General features: G+C 34.7%; 2 protein-coding genes across 3 annotated transcripts; one reads left to right on the forward strand and one right to left on the reverse strand.

The window, feature by feature from the left end:
• Positions 1-5,078: 5,078 nt before the first annotated feature.
• LOC308682851 (interleukin-4 receptor subunit alpha) lies at positions 5,079-11,602 on the forward strand (the record flags this gene model as incomplete). Its single annotated transcript, XM_081352793.1, has 7 exons — positions 5,079-5,151; positions 5,242-5,365; positions 5,492-5,661; positions 5,779-5,924; positions 7,330-7,481; positions 7,604-7,694; positions 11,303-11,602. The coding sequence occupies exons 1-7, from the start codon at positions 5,088-5,090 to the stop codon at positions 11,600-11,602; spliced, it is 1,047 nt and encodes a 348-aa protein (XP_081208919.1). The 5' UTR covers positions 5,079-5,087.
• Positions 11,603-13,006: 1,404 nt separating this feature from the next.
• On the reverse strand, positions 13,007-20,325 carry ube2ib (ubiquitin-conjugating enzyme E2Ib). Of its 2 annotated transcripts, XM_081352961.1 has the most exons (8): positions 20,254-20,325; positions 20,021-20,171; positions 18,892-18,968; positions 16,769-16,852; positions 16,611-16,683; positions 16,427-16,536; positions 15,847-15,926; positions 13,007-13,800 (listed from the first exon to the last, which is right to left on the reverse strand). In XM_081352961.1, exons 3-8 carry the CDS (start codon positions 18,955-18,957, stop codon positions 13,737-13,739), a joined length of 477 nt encoding a protein of 158 aa, XP_081209087.1. In that variant the 5' UTR covers positions 18,958-18,968; positions 20,021-20,171; positions 20,254-20,325; the 3' UTR covers positions 13,007-13,736. The 2 variants fall into 2 exon arrangements, with proteins under 2 accessions (XP_081209087.1, XP_081209086.1); XM_081352960.1 differs by having other exon boundaries at positions 20,021-20,306.
• Between the last annotated feature and the right edge of the window lie 637 nt (positions 20,326-20,962).

The raw sequence follows: 20,962 nt of genomic DNA on the forward strand, positions 1-20,962 counted from the left end.
GTGATTCGGTAGTGATTTGGACAACTTCAAGTTACGCCCCCTTCAAGTTACGCCCCCTTCAAGTTACGCCCTCAGTCTTGCAGTCCGCAGACAGACCCATCTCATTTCATCTCTTCAAATGACATTGAAGAATATGAACGTGTTTTTAAAAACATTTTCTCCATTTCAAGTGCGCACTGTTCACTCGTTAAAGACAGACATGTTGAAGAAACACAAGCCGATAATCCAAATAGCCTATTAAAGGGACAGTTCACAAAAAAAAAAAAAAGTTCTGTCCTAATTTACTCACCCTCAAATTGTTCTAAAACTGCATACATTTTTTCTTCTTCTGTTGAACATCAAGAAAGATATTGGGTAACTAAACAGTTACATAGGCCTATAGAAAAAAATACAATGGAAGTCAATGGGGACCACTGGGACCGCAACTGTTCGGTTAGGCTACCCACATTCTTCAAAATATCTTATTTTGAGTTCAGCACAGTTATTATTATTAAATTAATACAGTTTCGGAACAACTTGAGGGTGAGTAAATGATGACAGAACTATCCCTATAATGTCAAATTAGCAGAGTTTTTTAACATAGCATAAACCAATCTTCTGTTGAAATGTTTTTATTTTTTGCTTTGCATTTAAATTTGGAAGGTCAAACTCAGTAGTGTGACATAGCCTGAATCACCCCGTTGTGCTCCACATTCTCAAAATGAACGAGTTAAAATAGACTGTTTTTACTCTGACAGCTTTTGTTTTTTACTCATTTCAGCATGTTTTGTTACTTCCTGTCCTTATCTTCCCCAAAGTTCCTGTAGCTCAACACTTCCAGAACCTCATCAGATAAGAATCAACCATTTTCTGTTCAAGAGATAGTTAACGCTGACAATATCAGTTTGGGTCCGTTGAGCCAATGCATGGCGTTTGAAGAGTAAATATTGAGCAGAGAATAGTGTACAAAACATTCATGCTCTTAACAGAGAACACGTTGGAGAGTTACTTACCCTTACAGCAACATAGTGTCGGCCCAGATCCGGCCCACATCTGGGCCGTTTGGAATCCATGTGTATCAGATGTGGGCCGGATCTGGGCAAACATTATGTTGCTGTAAGGGTAAAAAACTCTGAATCTCTTTAAAATTCAATAAATGCAATGCAACTTTCAAAATGAAGTGACTAATGCAGATCTGTCATGTTGATAATGTGATGGAATATTGCATTAGAAATCTTCAATTACTTGTTCATTAATACTGCAGACCAAGTTTGAACCATCTGAATCCTGAATAGACCAGGTTTTTGCTGGTATTTTCATGTCTCAGCAGCTGATTTTTAGATATGAAAAAAAAAACACAAACACAAGCACATGTCTGGCACATAATGTCTAGCATCATATCAAGTGATATCAAGTTTAACCAAAGTGTTGGAACGCTGGCACCGCACTAACTAAATACTGGCACCATCCGTTTGCCATGTGTTTACTTGCTTTTGCGAAGACATCTGTTACTTTGTAGGGCACGCTTGAAAGTAGGACGCCTGTGTAGCGCGTATCATAAGGCAGAATTAGGTGTTGCCATCCAAAGATGCTATTTAGGACAATCAGATTGAACTCACCTCAGGGCATGAGAACGATTGATCTGATATCAACAATGCAAAACTACTGTTAATCAGAAAGGTGCATGACTCACTATGGAGAAAACAACTCTTATTTCGGTTGATCTTCTGAAAGAATGTCTGGTCAGAAGGCACAAACCTTACAAACAAAACTAGCCATCTCCTCTAAAGCCGCGTGAATAAATATAGGCCTCGGTTTGATTCTCATCAACGTAGGCGTAGGGTTAAGAAGTATGTAGTTTCAAATTTAACCTCAACTTTGACTCATCACAACAATCATAACAATATAAACCATACACCTATTCTCATGTCTAAAACTGAACTGTGGACTCGCAACAATTATTTTAAAAGCTCTCTTGCTGCACTATTTATCTTGGTGGTTTTACCATTACATGTCAAGTCAAGTCACCTTTATTTATATAGCGCTTTTTACAATATAGATTGTATCAAAGCAGCTTTACACATGAAAATAATGCAACAAAATACAACAATATGTAAAGTTAAGTTAAATTTATTTTTAGTTTCAAAGCATCTTTACAGAAAATCATGGTGTTAATGTTTATACTCTTAAACTGTTGATCACTGCAAGTTATTTTTTAAAGTAATGCGTTTAACAATATTGCATTACTCTCTAAAAAGTAACTAATTGTGCTAGTTACTTTTTATGAAATGTAATGTTTTATGTTACTTTTGCGTTACTTTTTTTAGAGCTGGGCTTGCTTTGATTGTTAAAAAAAAAAGTTTCGGCAAATGTAAAGGCACTTTCCCATCAAAATTGAAATGAATGCCTCAGACTGAAGGAAATGTAAATTCACACCTGTACAGTAGAGGGCGCAGCTCAAACTATCTTATTCTTATATCTTATATTTCAGAGATTTTTGCCTATTGGTAAGGTTGAATTGGATCATTGAAGGTCAGCACCAAAGACATTGGTTAATAAAGTGAGATTAAATACACAAAGCATAGGCTATTAGTATTATTTGACATTTAATTATTGCAATTATTGCGTAATATTCTGAGTTCACATTTTACCGTTTTTATTCATACACAATACTGATTGTGTTTTTGTGCAACTGAAATGAATGCACGCTCACATTTAGTCTATAACCATTATGTTTACACACGACGCCTTCGCGATTGGAAAAGTAATCTGATTACATGATTACACAATACTTGTAATGCCTCTGAAAAGAACCTTTCAGTCCACAGTTCTTGAAAGAACCATTTTTTCCTTGGTGTGAAGAGCATTTTTAATATCTTAAAGCTTTTTCCACTATAAAGAACATTTAGTGCAATGGAATGGTTACAGATTCTTCATTAAACCATCGATGCCAATAAAGAACCAGTTGCGGATTAGTTCATATTTTGAGACGGCATGCAATCAAAATGTTGAATCAACCTATGTGAGTACTGTACATGTATGTGGATAAACATATTTATATTCATATAAATGATTTACCCACCTCCTCCCAGATCACATATGAATGGGTTTCAAGGCTGTAATGACAGTATAAAAGAAAGACAGATAGGTGTGTGCCAGCCAGTGCTTTAAAACAAAAGGAACTGATGAGGTTGGGTCAGCTATAGGTCAGTCAGATCAGTTGTGACGACAATGTTGAAATCCAGTGGTGAGGATTCTGAGACATCAGACAATGAAAACTTTGATGTTGTCTGTACGGAGCCATTTGGCAACTCAAAGCCAAAGGAAGTGAGGGTAAAATGGCCCCATGTAATCTCTGGGGTCACCGAGCCTGCAATCCAGGGTTTAAAACACTGATTTTGACCATACTCTGATTGTGAATATTCAAACATAGACACACACAAATGTATACTGTTTTTTTTGTGTGTTAGATCTACGTTCTTTACACAGCTACACTGCAGTCGAGGGTTCATTGAGCATGAATACTGTTAAGGACGTTTGTTCTTGTAAGTAGACTCTTTACAGACATACGACAAACATTAATCTTAGCTGTGGTCAGTCAAGAAAGAAGCATATTGTTCTTTTGGATTGTTTTAATAAATCTGTTTTTGAAGCATATTGTATTGGATGGCCGCTGTTTTTGCTTATTTTGCCTTACCCCGGTAGCATGCATTAGACATCAACTCATAAGTGTTGTGATATTCTTACAGAGGTTTGAATTGGTGCCTTTTGTAGTGAACAAATGTGATACTTTGTAAAAAAAAGTTTGACCAGTCTAGCTTAATAATTCAGTGAGTTACAGATACTGAAACAAAAAGTGTTACAATCATACCCGGGTTTCTCCCTATATATCCAACTTCATTTAAAGAGCTGGGCAATAATATTAGCTATATTATCACCCAGCTCTTTATATAATGGTGGATGAAATAGGCTATGTTTTTAGGCTTTCAAAGCAGTTTAAAGCAACAAACAGAAGTGTGATAATAGTGGTTAGGAAATGTCTGAACTTGTCACAGAGTTTGCTGATCTGAATGCTCAAGTGTGAAAAGGTTTGAGATGATAAGAGATCAGATGACTGATAGACTTGGTCATCAAAAGGATGAGAGAGAGAGAGAGAGAGAGAGAGAGAGATGGGGGGAGGGAAAGAGAGAGGGGGAGGGAGAGAGAGAGAGAGAGAGAGAGAGAGAGAGAGAGAGAGAGAGAGAGAGAGAGAGAGAGAGAGAGAGAGAGAGAGAGAGAGAGAGAGAGAGAGAGAGAGAGAGAGAGAGAGAGGCACAACTGAAACTCTTTTCTGTGCGTGTGAAACCAGAAACAACAGCGACTTCAGGTAGATTTTCTATCACTCTTGCATTTATTATATTTCAATACCACATTCTTTTATTTCTGCCAAGTGTGTTTGCTTTGGTTTAAAGAAAATAATTTAGTTTCATTCTTTTGTTGATCCTTTAGTAGTATTTTATGCATTTTCCATACTTCTTCAGTTTGTAGCAGTAAAGTTAAAAGAAGCCTCACAATCCTCAGTAGACTGAGAGAGACTCTGAAAATAAGTTTATTTAGTCAAATAACTGGCTCATTTTACCTGTATACACAACTATCTCAATGCATCTTTAACAGATTCAAATGTAAAATTTGCAGTGTTTCTGCAGTAATGTTGCGTGGAAGCTACAATGAAGAACATGACTTTGGTTTATTGCATTCATGCAAGCTTCAAAAAATGTCAAATCAACATAACAGCTAATATTTTGTAGACAGTTTCCTGTTTTTTTATTGTAAAAGGTCTATACTACAAAAAAAGTTTCTACCTTAAAATTTTAAGTACAATCAACTACATTAAGCTGACTTAAAAAAAATGAGTTGAATAAAAAAAATGAGTTGAATCTTGTATAACATAAAAAAGGTTGAAAATCGAGTTACAGCAATGTAAAAACATATGTAGTACACTTATTGATTATATATATATATATATATATATATATATATATATATATATATATATATATATATATATATATATATATATATATATATATATATGATTGTCTATTTGTTTGTTACAGGCTAAAGACAACATGCATCGCTCTTCTTTCATTCTGATTTGTTTGTCTGATGTTTTGTCAAGTTTCATCACTTTGGGTAAAAAATTCTGCTCACATTGTTATATATATATATGGATATATGTGTTTATTGTGATGTATTATATGTCGTCTATAAAACTGTGTTCAGATGATCAACGTAGTCTGAAGTGCCACAGTAATTATTTATCCATCATCACCTGCTCTCTGAACATCTCGGATGAGTCTGTGGGCAACGAATCGACATACTGGCTGCACTTCAGAACATATGAAGAGTGAGACTACAGCACTGAATCACAATCACACGTCAATAGATCAATCAATCAAATCACAAACATACAATCAAACACTCGCGTGCATGCTAGCTTTAAGTAATGCTAAAGAATCTGTTTTTTGTGTAGAGTTTATAACTGCACACTGAAGAGGGGGAAACAGTCATTTCTATGTGAGTTGGATTTATCACCGAATGTGTTTTTCAACGATGCGGACTGCTACAAAATCTCCCTCCATTCCAGTTACCATGGCAACAACTCCGTCTTACTAGAAGATGACTTCATGCCTCATGAACATAGTAAGAGCAAGTGCACGCATGTCTGGCACGTGAGCCAACAGTAACTGCACAGGTCGTTATTGGTGTGTGTGTGTGTGTGTGTGTGTGTGTGTGTGTGTGTGTGTGTGTGTGTTGTAGTTCGCCCGGTCCCTCCGTCTAACCTGTCTCTACTGTGGGAGAAGGACAGGGCTCTTTTCCAGTGGGAAAGCGGATATGATCCAGACTCAGCCTTTTCCCTCATTCCCCACCTCCAGTACCAGCTCAGCGTGTACAGCGAGCACAAGGTGTGTGTGTGATAGCGAATAATAGCAACACTACATTATTTTCATTCGTAATATATATATATATATATATATATATATATATATATATATATATATATATATATATATATATAACTTTTTCAATTTTGGGTGATCTATTTTAATAGATAGAGGCTGCTTTTTTCATACATCCAAAACATATAGTGACTGTCAAGATAATGTTAAATTATTTAGTTTAGTTTAGTTTACTGTTAAAATAATGGTTCTCTTTTTTAATATACTTTAAAATGTAATTTATTTTTGTGATGCAAAGCTGAATTTTCATCAGCAATTACTCCAGTCTTTGGTGTCTTATGATCCTTCAGAAATCATTCTAATATGCTGATTTATGATCAATGTTGGAAACAGTTGTGCTGCTTAATATTTTTTTTTATAACCTGAGATACTTTTTTCAGGATTATTTGATGAATAAAAAGTTAAAAAGAACTGTATTTATTTAGAATAGAAATCTTTTGTAACAATATACACTACCGTTCAAAAGTTTGGGAACAATAACTATTTTTTTTTTTTAAGAAATTAGTACTTTAATTCAACAAGGATGCGTTAAATTGATAAAAGGTGATGGTAACGATTTATATTGTTAGAAATGTTTTTATTTTGAATAAATGCTGTTTTTATGAATAAATGCTGTTAACGTTTTACTCATCAATGAATCCTGAAAAAAAGTATTCCAAAAAAATATATTAAACAGCACAACTGTTTCCATCATTGATAATAACTGAGTATCAAATCATCATATTAGAATGATTTCTGAAGGATCATAAGACACCAAAGACTGGAGTACTTGCTGATGAAAATTCAGTTTTGCATCACAAAAATAAATTACATTTTAAAATATATTAAAAAAGAGAACCATTATTTTAAATTGTAATAATATTTCATAATATTACTGTTTTTTTTTTGTTTTTTTTTAACTGCAGGCTTGATGAGTATAAGAGACTTCTTTCAAAAACATTAAAAATAGTAATGTTTCCAAACTTTTGACTGGTACTGTATATATATATATATATATATATATATATATATATATATATATATATATATAGTCACATTACAGTGAAACAAGTTGTGAAAATCGTTTCATGGTGTTGTTTATGTGTGAAGTCTTGTGTGCTTTATTGCTTACTAACTGGTTTAAAAATGAGGTGTTTTTCTATCCATTTCTATTAACACCTCTTTTTCACAAGTGTCTATTTTACACCACAAGCGTAGCAAGAAATGCAGAAACATGATTACCCTGTGTAACGGTCAAACTACGCCCTTGTTATGCACTAGTTGAACATGGCACTCATTTGTCACTGAACTTCTAAAGTTAATGTTTGAGAATGCTTATTCTTTGTTATAAATGACAATGCATGTGTTTCAGCTGTATGAGGCAGAAGCTGTTGAACTGAAGGTGTATGTGGACGAGTCTAGATTTGAACCTCACACAAGTTACACAGTGCGTGTGAGATCTCGGCCGGATCAAGAGCGTTATAAAGGCGTGTGGAGTCCGTGGGCCCCTGCGATACACTGGAGGTCAGGGGACATTCTCAGTGAGTCCGATTGGATAACAGGCAAACAACTGCATAGGAGAAACAGTAAAGATGACAGCTGCAGTTATACTGTGATTAAGATTCATCTCACTTTGTGTGTTTTAGAAAAATCCCCGGAAAGATCTTCCCATATTGCTTGGTATTTTCTTCTTTTGCCTTTGCTGCTGGTCCTTCTGTCCTGCATCCCATATTCCAGGTGAGAAACATCCTGAAATTCTTTGATTTCTTCCATCTTTAGTCATGTAGCCTACATAAATGATGGATGTTTGTGTTGTAGATGGAGAAAGGATGATTATATACCATCACCAGCCCCTTATTTCAGAGACTGGGATGTAGATGTTCAGGTAACCTCCAACATATAACCAAAACAGTTTACATAGTTTTACCAGTAGATGGCGACATGTTACTGTGTTTAGTGAGTCATTAGAATCATTCACTCAAATGATTCATTCAAAAATGCTGATTCTTTCTGGAACGAAAAAACTCTCGCCATCTTCGAAAAGCCAAACCAATATTAATTCTTGTTTTATTACGAGCTCTGTCTCATTCTCTTTTTGCCAGCAGGCTCTCCTCTGTTCAGTGTTTGTTTAAAGCGTTGAGATTTAGCTGCTTAATGTCAACCTTTCTCGCTCGTGACAACTAACCTCTGGCACTCAAACACCAGACACGCATTAAAATAGCTGGAGCAACTTCTCTATTTATGGATATGACAAGACACGAACTGGCGAGTGACGTATGTAAGCAATTTCCCGCGAAAACCATCCCATCAGATCTAAAATAGAAACACCTATAATATGCTTAGTGAATCAAGACAAAAACACGTTTTGAAAGAAGGATTAATGATGTATTGACTCATTGTTATAAATAAAGTTACATAGTTAATTTACATTTAAACGTACAATATGTATTTTTTTTCGCCGCTAGGGGTCGCTAACCTCTTACAATAACAAAGGCGTAGTTTGATGACGCAACATTTGCTAAGAATTATGGATCTTGACCAATCTAATAATGTTTATGGATGAGTAAATACATCGATGTTTTTATCATGACTGTGATATGAAGCAGTTCGGGATTGCTAAGAGACAGCTATCAGCTCCACACGCGACGCGAGTCCCACGGATATAAAAGGAATATGGACATTTCATTCTATCGAACTACACGCAAGTGCAGAATTACTACTCACAGGTCAGTTTATTAGACAAATTAAACTTGTGAGGTAACGCAGCGCTGTTTCACTTGGTCTAACATTACACTATCACACCAAACTGCATTTAAATGTGTTAAAATTAATATGTTAGTTTGTCTGTATGAGACTAGCAGTAAGCTAGATCAACATTAGAATAAGATACAGATCATATTCTAACATTTTATCATTGTTGAACTATATAACATTGATTAGTTTTATGTAAATGTGCTCACCTGTTTAATAAAGTACATGCAGGAGCGGTCGAAGTCTCGGACGTGGAGCTCTCGTTCATATACTGTCTATGGGAGCTCTCGGCATCTCGAAAACACCGCGCTGATATTGATTCTCGTTTTAGTTCTCCTTTTTTATCCGAAGTCTGCTTGCCATGGTCCGTAATGTTTGAACGAAACAACAACAGCGTGCAGACAGAAATTGCGAACTACACAGTGGTCCACGTCTGTCGCCTTGGTTACTATCAGAGGGCTCTGGTTGCTATGGCAGTACGAGCGGAAACCAGGGAGAACGCGGATATGACGCAACTGACGGCGACAAAACGGAAATAAAGAAATGGTACGTGTCTTCGAATTAAATTACAAATTTCTCCTGGTTTGAAAGTTGTTGGAAACAGTCGGGATAATGTAAGTATACAACTAAATATATATATATATATATATATATATATATATAACACAGATAGTGATTTTTGCTATTTTTAAAGCAAAAAAAAATACGTATTGTACCTTTAAATGAGCTGTTGAGTTTTACAACTTCTGACAATGTGATTGGCGTTTGCCAATGTAACAGTTTGAGGAATTAATGTCTGTTGCACAAGTTATGCTCAAAGTTTTTAAAAAGCATCTCTAACCCTATAAGCAATAATAGTGATGCTTGACTGTAATTAAGTTTTATATTGCAGCAAAATAATGGTTTTCCCTGGATGAATACACTTAGATTTCTTGGAGTGCAGATCTGGAATAGTCTCTTTGTCTTGACTGATGTTGTTATTGTCCACTAAAACTTTTAAAAATCGTTCTCTTTAATTGAAATGATCCTGAAGTAAAATAAAATAAAAATATTAGAAGAAAATCTAAATTCAAAAAGTTCACTCGATATTAGAAATGTTGCCTATGCAACAAACTAAAAAAAATAAAAATACTAAAACAATTTTAAAATTAAAACTGTATGAAAATATAATAAAAGCTATTTCAAAATATTCATAAATACTATAACAGTACAAAAAGGAAGCGTTTTCCAATCGGATATGAGAATGATGTTTCGGTGTGTTATCAGATATAAGATATCAATCACATTTCTGACTTTGCAACCTCATTTGGGGATTTGAACACCGCAGAATTAGCTAGATTTATGTTAAGTTCTCTTAACGCAGAGACGTGTCAATTCTCCTTGTGATTGTGGTCAGTGCTGGAGTAACGTGTTGGAGAAAGATACTATAGTCTGCAAATAAATAATTCATCAATCACTTGCTATCGGCTTCACATGTTTCTCAAATCTTCTAAATTATAGGAATGTGGTATTCTGTTTGTTTCAGCACAAGTAAACCTCTTACATTTAATCATTGATCTTCATTCTTACACTGTGTGGCCTCCTCCCATGATTCTTGGCTGATCTTGATAGACATACTTGATGGTTAATGATGGTTTCTGGTGTTAGAGTTAATAAGATCTGAAGATTTGCATTGGTGGTGTTACTTGGTGTGACATTTCATCTTACACATTTAACCCTATGATTATTCAGGTTAAGGATAGTCAAATCTAGCCTAAAGCATAAAGTACACACAGGTTGAAGTTGAATGACGTAGATTCCCTTGTAGTTGTTCTTTTTTGAGGCTCAGACCACAAAACCAGTCACATTTTTTTGAAATTGAGATTCATACATCATCTGAAAGCTGAATAAATAAGCTTTCCATTGATAACCAGGATAATCTGGAATCTGAGGGTGCAGAAAAATCGAACCATTGAGATAATCGCCTTTAAAGTTGTCCATTTATGTTCGCGATTGTGCTGCATTCACTCACAAAAATAAATGTTTTATATATTTACGGTAGGAAATTTACAAAATATCTTCATGGAACATGATCTTAATATCCTAATGATTTTTGGCATAAAAGAAAAATCGATAATTTTGACCCATACAATGTATTGTTGGCTATTACCACAAATATACCCGTGCGACATGTGACTGGTTTTATGATCCAGGGCCACATATGTCCTTCACCCTTCTCCTACGCTATGTGTTGTTTGTCTTAGACACTTCTCCTTCTTTACTATCATCTTCATCAATCTTATAGCTCCGCTTGTAGTTTGACAACCTTCTCGTCATACCCTTGTGGCCTCTCGTTAATCTCTGTGGTTAGTTGCAAACATTAAGTTCATGAATTTACCTTTGACGCATGTTGCTCATTTCATCCTGTTATTCAGGAAGTCAAGTATATGTTTATACTACACATCAATATCAGTACTTAAAGCATTAAGTACAACTTGAAACGAGTAAATAGCAACATCAATATCAAAATGGTGGAAACAGTTGGTCCTGACCAAATGAACTGGCATTGTCCTAATACATCACTGTTAATGGTCTGTGCGTGTGTGTGTTTTCAGATCAGTTCAATGCGATCCGGTAAGGTGAGAGATGTAATGCAGGGGGAGGAGTCTCTCCAGATTGACATTCTGAGGGAGAGCACAGACACGCCCCCTCAACGGACCATCTTAGTTTATGAGATGGGATTCAGCGACCAGGATGACCCCACGCCCCAGTCTCCCAGCATGCCCCATTCTCCTGTGGGGTCAGATGTCGACTCGGGCTGTTGGATTCGTGATTTTACTGTAACAGAGAGAGGAAGCATCACATGCAGCGAGGACTACTGCACACTCTCCAACTCACACACTTATGCCATCTAACATTACCGGTCAATACGATTTTTTTCATTATTCAGCAAGGATGCCTTAAATTGATCAAAAGTGATGAAAATGTAAAATGGTACAAAATAATTCTATTTCAACTTTTTGTGAAAAAGTTGAATTCTGAAAATCATGTAAGAATCCTGCTGAAAATTCATCTTTATTCACAAATATAAATATTTTAAAATATACTAAAATACAAAATTTTACTTTAAATTGTAATAATATTTCACAATATTATTGTATATATGATCAAATGTATGCCGCCTTGGTGAGCGAGTCCCAAAAACATTTAAAAAACGTACCAACCCCAAACTTTTGAACGGTGTGTTGAAAGTGCTAAATTTAAGCGACACTTAATGGATTTTTATCTTCACAGCAGTGTTGGGAGTAATTAATAGTAATTGGGAGTAATCTAATTACTTTTCCCTTGAAAAAAAGTAAGGGATTACTCTTAATTTTTTGTCATTTAATTAATTACTTCTGAGACAATTGCCGTAAACACAATAATTCTACATAAAACAATAGTGTATTTAACATACATTTTAAATTTGTTTTTAATGTAAAGGTCTCCCTTGACACACTTTGCACATTGTTTATTTAAAAGAAGCATAAGTGCAGTTTTGTGTCTCCCCTTGTGTAGTTTGACGGGTCTAGGTTGATATGAGATTTAAAAAATAATTCGTTTATTGACAGTGATTAGTACAGTAATCCAGTTACACTGATGAAGATGTAAATAGTAGCTAGTAATATTTTTTTAGAGTAACTTACCTAACACTGCATATTACATACTATATGCGCTTTTGCACAAAAGTATAAATGAAAATGTATCCAGTCGTGTATAATCTAATCTTTCAGTTAACAAATCCTGATATATTGCTGAACAACGCAGTTTCTTTGCCACATTTTACATGCAGTTAAGTAGCAAATAATCAGTCAAAATGACTGTTTTAAACTAGGCACAAAAAAAATCTAACTTGTTTGCAAACATTTTGACCCAAGATTTTTTTAAATACTTGCTAAAAATGCTAAACCTAAAATGTATAATATTTTTAATTCTATTTTTATACTTAAAGCTATTCTAAAATGCTGTAATTGTAATGCTATAGCCTTTTGTTTGTCTAAATAAATAAATAATGCATGTGTATGAAACTTCTGTGATGTTTCAAGTCAGTCAGCAACTCTACATTCAGCATCATGCAAAACAATATCTTTGGCCGTCATGGCTCACCATTTTCTGTTTTTAGTAGCCATGAGCATCCACGTTTAAACACCCCTGCATCCTGCTCCATCTAGCTGTTTTTGAACACCAGAACGCATCTACAAAACGCACGTCTGATCAGGGCACACACACACACACACACACACACACACACACACACACACACACAGTCTCCAGACGCATTATGTAGAAAGAGCTTTATTAAACAAACAGATACAATCAGTGTGAACACAGGACACATGTTCCCATCAAACAAACGAGAAACCATGTACAGCATGTTTAAGAGAATTGGACTCTGGTTCTGCTGCTCACAAGAGCAATTACTCTGGACTTTATTCAACGAATCAGCATAGAAAGATCTAAGACCACGTGGCTGGTCAAGTACAAACAGGCCCAATGGAGAGGAAACTGGTCCTAGATCAGCATTCTGATGGAAAATGTCACCATGAGGCACTCTCCCACATATAAGACGCTATAAACCAACCAAAACCAGAGCAACACACACACACACACACACACACACACACACACACACACACACACACACACACACACTCGCTCGCATGTTTTCAAGAGGAAACAAAGCTTTACAAACATAATAAAATGACGAGTGCAAGCAAGCACACAGACAGACGCCAAATGAATAAGGAGCTAAAATCCCAGCAGTCCATTCTGATCCGAGACTGGTTTGAAACGCCTGTGGATACTGAATTGGTGACTGCGTTCTAAGGGAAACGGAGAGCAAACGAAATTAAAAGGGAAAAAAGGGAGGAATAAGAGTGTAAATTTTGTGGTGCAGGGGAAGGGTTTGGGGTTGATGGCACAGACATCATATTTTAAGTCCTTTTAGTCCCGGTGAGAGGATAGCACGAGTATTCACATAATCCCTCTTTCCATTCGTCTCTGTCTCGCTTACGACGGGGAGAACTTTTTGGCCTGTGCACGAACTCTCTTCTCGTACTCCACTCTATTCTGACTGTGAACAAAAACACACAGAGGAATCAATACAAGAAACATCTCACACTCGCTCTTCCAGAAGTCAAGTGAGCTTTATTGTCATTCTGCTATATGTAGAGACTTACATAGGAACGAAATGACATTTCTCACAGGACCACAGTGTTATATATATATATATATATATATATACATACAGTACAGGCCAAAAGTTTGGACACATTACTATTTTTAATGTTTTTGAAAGAAGTTTCTTCTGCTCATCAAGCCTGCATTTATTTGATCAAAAATACAGAAAAAAATGTAATATTGTGATATATTATTACAATTTAAAATAATTGGTTTTCAATTTATTATACTTTAAATTATCATTTATTTCGGTGATGTAAAGCTGAATTTTCAGGATCATTACTCCAGTCTTCAGTGTGACATCCAGTCTATCACATGATCCTTTAGAAATCATTCTAATATTCTGATTTATTATGAGTGTTGGAAACAGTTCTGCTGCCTAATATATTTGATGAATAAAAGGTTAAAAAGAACTGCATTTATTCAAAATAAAAATTTCTTTTTTTAATATAAATCTTCTTTATTATCACTTTTTATCAATTTAACACATCCTTGCTGAATAAAATTGATTTATTTTAAAAAAAAATAAAGAAAATAATTACTGACCCCAAATTACTGACCAGTAGTGTATATTGTTGTTATAAAAGATTTCTATCTTGAAAACATTTGCTTCTTTTTTTTTTTCTTTTTTTTTTTTTTTTATTCATCAAAGTATCCTAAAAAAGTATCACAGGTTATGAAAAAATATTACCGGTAAGCAGCAGAACTGTTTCCAACTTTGATAATGAATCATCATATTAGAATGATTTCTAAAGGATCATGTGATAGACTGGATGTCACACTGAAGACTGGAGTAATGATCCTGAAAATTCAGCTTTACATCACCGAAATAAATGATAATTTAAAGTATAATAAATTGAAAACCAATTATTTTAAATTGTAATAATATATCACAATATTACATTTTTTTCTGTATTTTTGATCAAATAAATGCAGGCTTGATGAGCAGAAGAAACTTCTTTCAAAAACATTAAAAATAGTAATGTGTCCAAACTTTTGGCCTGTACTATATATATATATATATATATATATATATATATATAAACACATAGCCTATATAGAAAAGAGGCAAACTAACAAAACTAACTCATTGATCAGTGCAATGCCAACCTAGGCAACATTATTAATAGGCATTATAGGTTTGCTCTCAAAGTGAAGGCTGTTCCAAACACTATAATAATGCTGCTTTAGAAATATCCATTGCAATGGTGCTCATACTAATACTGAATAAAGTTAACAGAAAATAGTTCTATTTAAATAAAACTATGGAAGCTCATTTCCACCACATAATAAAGAAATATGCAATTATGACATAAAAAGTCAAAATTATTTGACACTAAGACACTAAGTCATAATTGTGATATAAAATTGTCAGAATTTGACTCTCTCATAAATATTAGATAAAAAGTCCTAATTGTGAGATTTAAAAAAAAATATATATGTAATTAATTTTTTTTTTAAATGAAGACAGTCAAAACTATGAGATAAAGTCATGTCATAATTCTTCCTATGTCATAATTATAGTTTACCAAACATGATATTTTTAATATTCACTTATGCAGTGGAAATGATTGTGAAATAAAATTTTAAATGAAATAAAAGTAAATTATGTGATAAAAGCATGTCATAATTTTCAAATGAGATGAAATGTTGAAATATAGACAAAGTTCATAAGAGATTTAAAAATGCATTATTTTTATAAGTCAAAATTGCAAATTGACAAAAAAAAAATCTCATAATTATGACTACTTTTCATGTCATAATTAGCTATTGTGTTAATTATGATTTAACAAGCATGATATTTTTCATATTCATTAAAGTGGTGGAAATGGTCCAGTTGTATATGGAAGCCTAATATTGGTATGCGCATAGACCACGAGCAGACGAGCAATGCAACCCTTCAGTGTGTACTGTACCTCTCTGCATGTGTGAAACATACCAGTATATAGTGTACGCCTCTGCCTGAGCTGGATCCTGTATGTTCGGTTCATTTAGGAGCTCCTGAATCCCTAACAGGATCTGAGGGAGGAATAAAAGAAAGAAGAGTTTTTAGAATAGTCTATTTGTGACCCTGGACCACAAAACCAGTCACTTGGAGCAATTTTATGAAATTGCGATTTATACATCACATGAAAGCTGAATAAATAAGCTTTCAATTGATGTATAGAAAATCTGGAATCTGACGGTGCCAAAAAAATCGAAATATTGAGAAAAATCGCCTTTAAAGTTGTCAATTTATGTTGGCGTTTGTGCTGAATTCACTCACAAAAATAAATGTTTTATATATTTACAGTAGGAAATTTACTAAATATCTTCATGGAACATGATCTTTACTTAATATCCTAATGATTTTTGGCATAAAAGAAAAAAACGATAATTTTGACTCATACAATGTATTGTTGGCTATTGCCACAGATACACCCGTGCGACATGTGACTGGTTTTGTGATCCAGGGTCACATTTGAGAAAACAAAGCACTGGAATACCGTTGACCAGAGTGGGATGTAGTTTTAGGTGACCTGTTTAATGGTGATGGCAGGTCTCCAGTCTTTATCCTCCTCCAGGATGGAAAGACACACTGTTCCTGACGGATACACATTCGGGTGGAAGAGCGGAGGCTCAAATTTACCTACAAAAGAGAAGTAAGTGTTCGTGAGGTGTGGCTCAGGCGACATGGACTGAATATGCTTGTGTAAAACTCACACTTTGGGGGTGATGAGGGGTAGTCATCTTTAAACAGCATCCTTAACTTAAACAGCCCTCCTTCCCATGGAGTCTAGGGAGAGACGGACAGAAATCTCACATGATGCTTCATAACTACAGCGGATTAATCGAACTAAAGCTTGAACGAACAGTCTTACCCCCTTCTTTCCTGGAATAGCACATTCCCAGTTCATGAGATTCATGGTGCCATCAGGGTTTTTCGTCGGCACAGCAACAAAGCCCTGGGAACATTTGGTCGGGACAAAATCATTAAGTGAGCACCCGAGGCATGGCCGTATCCAGCAATTAAGTCACCCGACCTCTGTATTTTTCCGAGGTGTATATAATCAATGTGAAATAATTTCTTAATATAGGATTAACTCTACTTTAGTTCTGCAAGATTATCGCACAGCACAATATCTTCTCATTGGTCTGACTACTCATTAATGTCAAAATATGTGAGATGACCAATCAAATCAAAGTAGGCGGGCTTTATATTCACAGAAACGGTAAACGGTCATAAAGTGCAAGATAACATAGCTAAACTAAACATCCCATATTTGAGCTGTTTTAGGATAGAAATGTTAAACGGCCGACAAAAATAATCAGGCAAACTAATAAACTTTGTCTAATTTTGCCATTTTGAATTGAAAATCGGTCTATTTAATTAACGCAGCATTCCTGTAATGTAATAATTATTAGGGCTGGGTTAAAAAATATCGATTTCTCGATTTTAATCGATTCTCATTTTTACGAAACGATATCGATTCTTAAATCCCAAGAATCGATTAGTCATCCTGTTTTCAGTTGATGAATGAATGGAACATTGTTGCGCGCATCCCCTCCAATAAATCGCAATAATCTTTGTGCTTTGTTATTATTGATATGAAACAAAGTCTCAGATTTCAAATTACGTCCATTTTCTTATGAAATTCAAAAACATAATTACCGTTTTGGCTCTGTGGCGTGAGATCGCTCTGGCGCAACATGATCTTCTCTTCCGCCTTAATAATACCAGTTACCGCGCGAAATAAACATGAATGAGCATCTGAAAGTGTGTTAAAAGGTAGAGTAGGCTACAACTTATCGAAATCCGTATCATGTCTCATGGAATCGCTCAATCAGTGTTTCAACCGTGGAAAGACGTCAGTAAACAATATCATGTAACGTCACATTTACCTCAGAAAAACCATATCCAGTGACCATAAACTCGTTAGTCAGCTAGAAAAATTAACTCTAGAGAGGAGCATTTTGTTAAATATATGCACCATATTACATATTCATTATTAGTTTTAATGTTCTTCAATATTTAATGCATGTTTGAATAAATCTGGAAAGTTTTTTATGACAGCCACCATTTAAATTTGTATATAATTTCATATAACTTTATTATTATAAAAAGAAATAAGTGTATTTTATGTGTTTGTATACAAATCAGTTCATTTTTACCTTCAATACTACAGTAGGCTAATGAAGCCTATAGGCTACAACTGACTCCCATAGTTTACAATAATAGTTAAGAGATTTGTTTTCCTTGAGAAAATTTGCAATGTATTGTACCTGATGTCCAAAATAATCAATATTGAATCGAATCGAATTGCAAGCTTGTGAATCGAAATCGAATCGAATTGTGAAATTTGTGTCAATACCCAGCCCTAATAATTATAGTAACTGTCAATGTGAGAGGACAGGAAACATTAACAAAGCTGTTTTCATCATATTAGGTATAAGATTAATATTGAATGTGTACATATTGTGAATGAATTTAGTAAACGTATTTTACCTAGCGTTTGTAGCCTTCGGTAAATTAACTTGTGTAAGAAAATGATTAATAAAACATATAGGCTAAATAATAATAAATATGTTTACTTTCATCACTGACAGACAAAAATGAAAAGACTATCATGTAAAGCTCAGCTTTAGGAGGGGAAGAGACAGGGCAAGATAAGGAGAAAGAGTGATGAGACGAAGAGAGAGCAGGTATTGACAAATAATCTACTGCCCACTGACATGGACAAGTTATTTCTTATTCATATTTTTGGCCTTCAAACATCTTAAAAAGCACATATGTAGATCAGAGAAATCAAGATTTTCTCGAGGGTTTTGGACCTCAGTGATTATAAACCCCTGTCTACGGCCCTGACCAGAGGATACAAACACATGTGTTAGTGGTATATAAAACTAGCAATTACTTGTAGGATTATAAATGTGCACAGTTTACAACTGATGGTTGTGTAGAGATTGTAAGGGCATTTGTTAAAAGAATATTAGTGTTACTCACGAATGGATGGTCTTTCCTCCATGCTTTGCGCTCTTGTGCAAGTCGACTCAGAGCAATGCCAGACATGACCACTGATCCTATGGAGAAATGCACATTTATCTGAATACGCGTTTAAGTTTATCTATTTGTGGGAAGTCTATTTACATTGTGAAAAACTGGAATATATATAATAAATAAAGAAAAAAAAATCACCAAAATAAAAGGTTAGATAGCTAACATTTAAAGGGACAGTACCAGAAAAAAAAATGTATAGCCTACTTAGAAATTGCCCGTCATATATGACACATGAGAACCAATATAAAGATTTATCTTCTTTTTTGCATGTGAAAGTAATTTTTCTATATGAATATTATGTCAAATAAACTATCCAGTTCTAAAAGATACGCCATACATGTTGGTGAATTACCAATGAGCTAATTGGCTATAGTTTGCCATGAATCATTTTGCCAAAATGGTAGCTTTGGGGTAAGATGTGCCAGTGGTTCAAATAATAGGGATTTTAGACTATATATAGCAAATGTAATTATGTTTAATTACATAAAAATATAAATTATTTTTGTTTCCCAATGATTGCCATGACATTTTACCCCAACACTCAAATCATAACCACGATTTCTTAAATTCATAAGATCAGACTAAAATATATGTACAATTGATCTAAAAATTTGACATCATAAACAAGATGTTACGTCACACTATGTAATCAATCACATATCATAATGAAAACTGAGGTTATTAATCTCCTATTGCATCGATATAATAAAGGGTAAAACTCCAGTTTGTGTCATAATATTAAGTTTACAATCATGATTATGGCGTCATAATTCAGGATTTTAAGTGCTCATAATAGAAGTTCCCTCTACACTATGATATAACAGGATTTTAACTCCACACTATGACACCATAATCAAGGAAAGGTTTTAACCTCACATTATGACAACATAAAATGTCAATAAATATGGAGTCCAGCGCTGGAACGCTGTTCATGAGCGCGCAGGACAAAGAAACTCGAGTTCCTTTGACGCGAGCGCGCGTTCACACAGCAACCGTACCAAACAAAACCGATGCGACCGTTTACTAGTTACCAAAACACAATAATGCCTCTCCCGTGTGGACAGAACCGTCTTACCTTGTGAATCCCAGTGTTATTCGTCTTCTGGGCCCGCTCACTCGAACCGTGTTTGACTCGGTACCAAAGCTGTGAAGTTTCCCTCCCGAAAACACATTCGGTTCTGAGTGAAGCAGTCTAATCAGGACCAGCGGCACTACACGCAGATCGCCTGCAAGAAAATTCCGGATCCATTGAAATGACGCTAATGTTGTTCGTTTAAACGATCGAATTGTTGAAATATTTTAGCTTACAAGTATGGGCGCCGTGTGTTTGTTTGGGAATATGATACGTAGTCTTTTCCCTCGAGGAAACATTTAGAGCAGGCATTCCTTTAGACGGCTACAATTTAAAGGGACAGTACCAGAATAAAAAAAATCTATCTATCTATCTATCTATCTATCTATCTATCTATCTATCTATCTATCTATCTATCTATCTATCTATCTATCTATCTATCTATCTATCTATCTATCTATCTATCTATGATGCTTGTTACATTGGTGAAATTGGAATAGTAAAACAATTTCACCAAAACAAAAACATCAGAGACAAAATCACAATTGGCCTTTTTTTTTTTTTTTTTTTTTTTGTTTATGATACTTGCTAAAAAAAAATAACAGAATACAGTTTGATAAAAATATGGCTTATAAATACTGGCATCGTGTGGCAAGAAAATTATTTTTGAAGAAAAATAAAGAAAATTGACGAAAAAATTTTTATTTTATTTTTTTAATGGAGCAAATGACATGAAGTAGTTTTTCAGCTCACGTTTACAGAGGCGTAACAGTACAAGCATTTTGTGTTCTGCTGATATTAATGAATTTATATAGCCTATGTCAGTGATGTGGAAAACCACACATGAGTAGCCTGTTTATCATACAACTCTTGCTGTTCCCAGTTCAGAGGCTGCATCCTTCGAGGGCCGATTGCGTCACCGCTGCGAGACGAAGGCCGTCCCAA

The sequence above is a fragment of the Scardinius erythrophthalmus genome, assembly GCF_964197995.2.
Source record: "Scardinius erythrophthalmus genome assembly, chromosome: 22".
In the NCBI taxonomy this organism is placed as follows: Eukaryota; Metazoa; Chordata; class Actinopteri; order Cypriniformes; family Leuciscidae; genus Scardinius; species Scardinius erythrophthalmus.

Bases quoted from the DNA above. Each gene is read 5' to 3' on its own strand.
- ube2ib (XM_081352961.1), bottom strand. From the start codon at position 18,957: ATGTCTGGCATTGCTCTGAGTCGACTTGCACAAGAGCGCAAAGCATGG. The intron at 15,927-16,426 runs GTCACCTAAAAC...TTCCTCCCTCAG, and splicing joins CTGCCATCACCATTAAACAG to ATCCTGTTAGGGATTCAGGA. The intron at 13,801-15,846 runs GTATGTTTCACA...TTTTGTTCACAG, and splicing joins GAGGCGTACACTATATACTG to TCAGAATAGAGTGGAGTACG.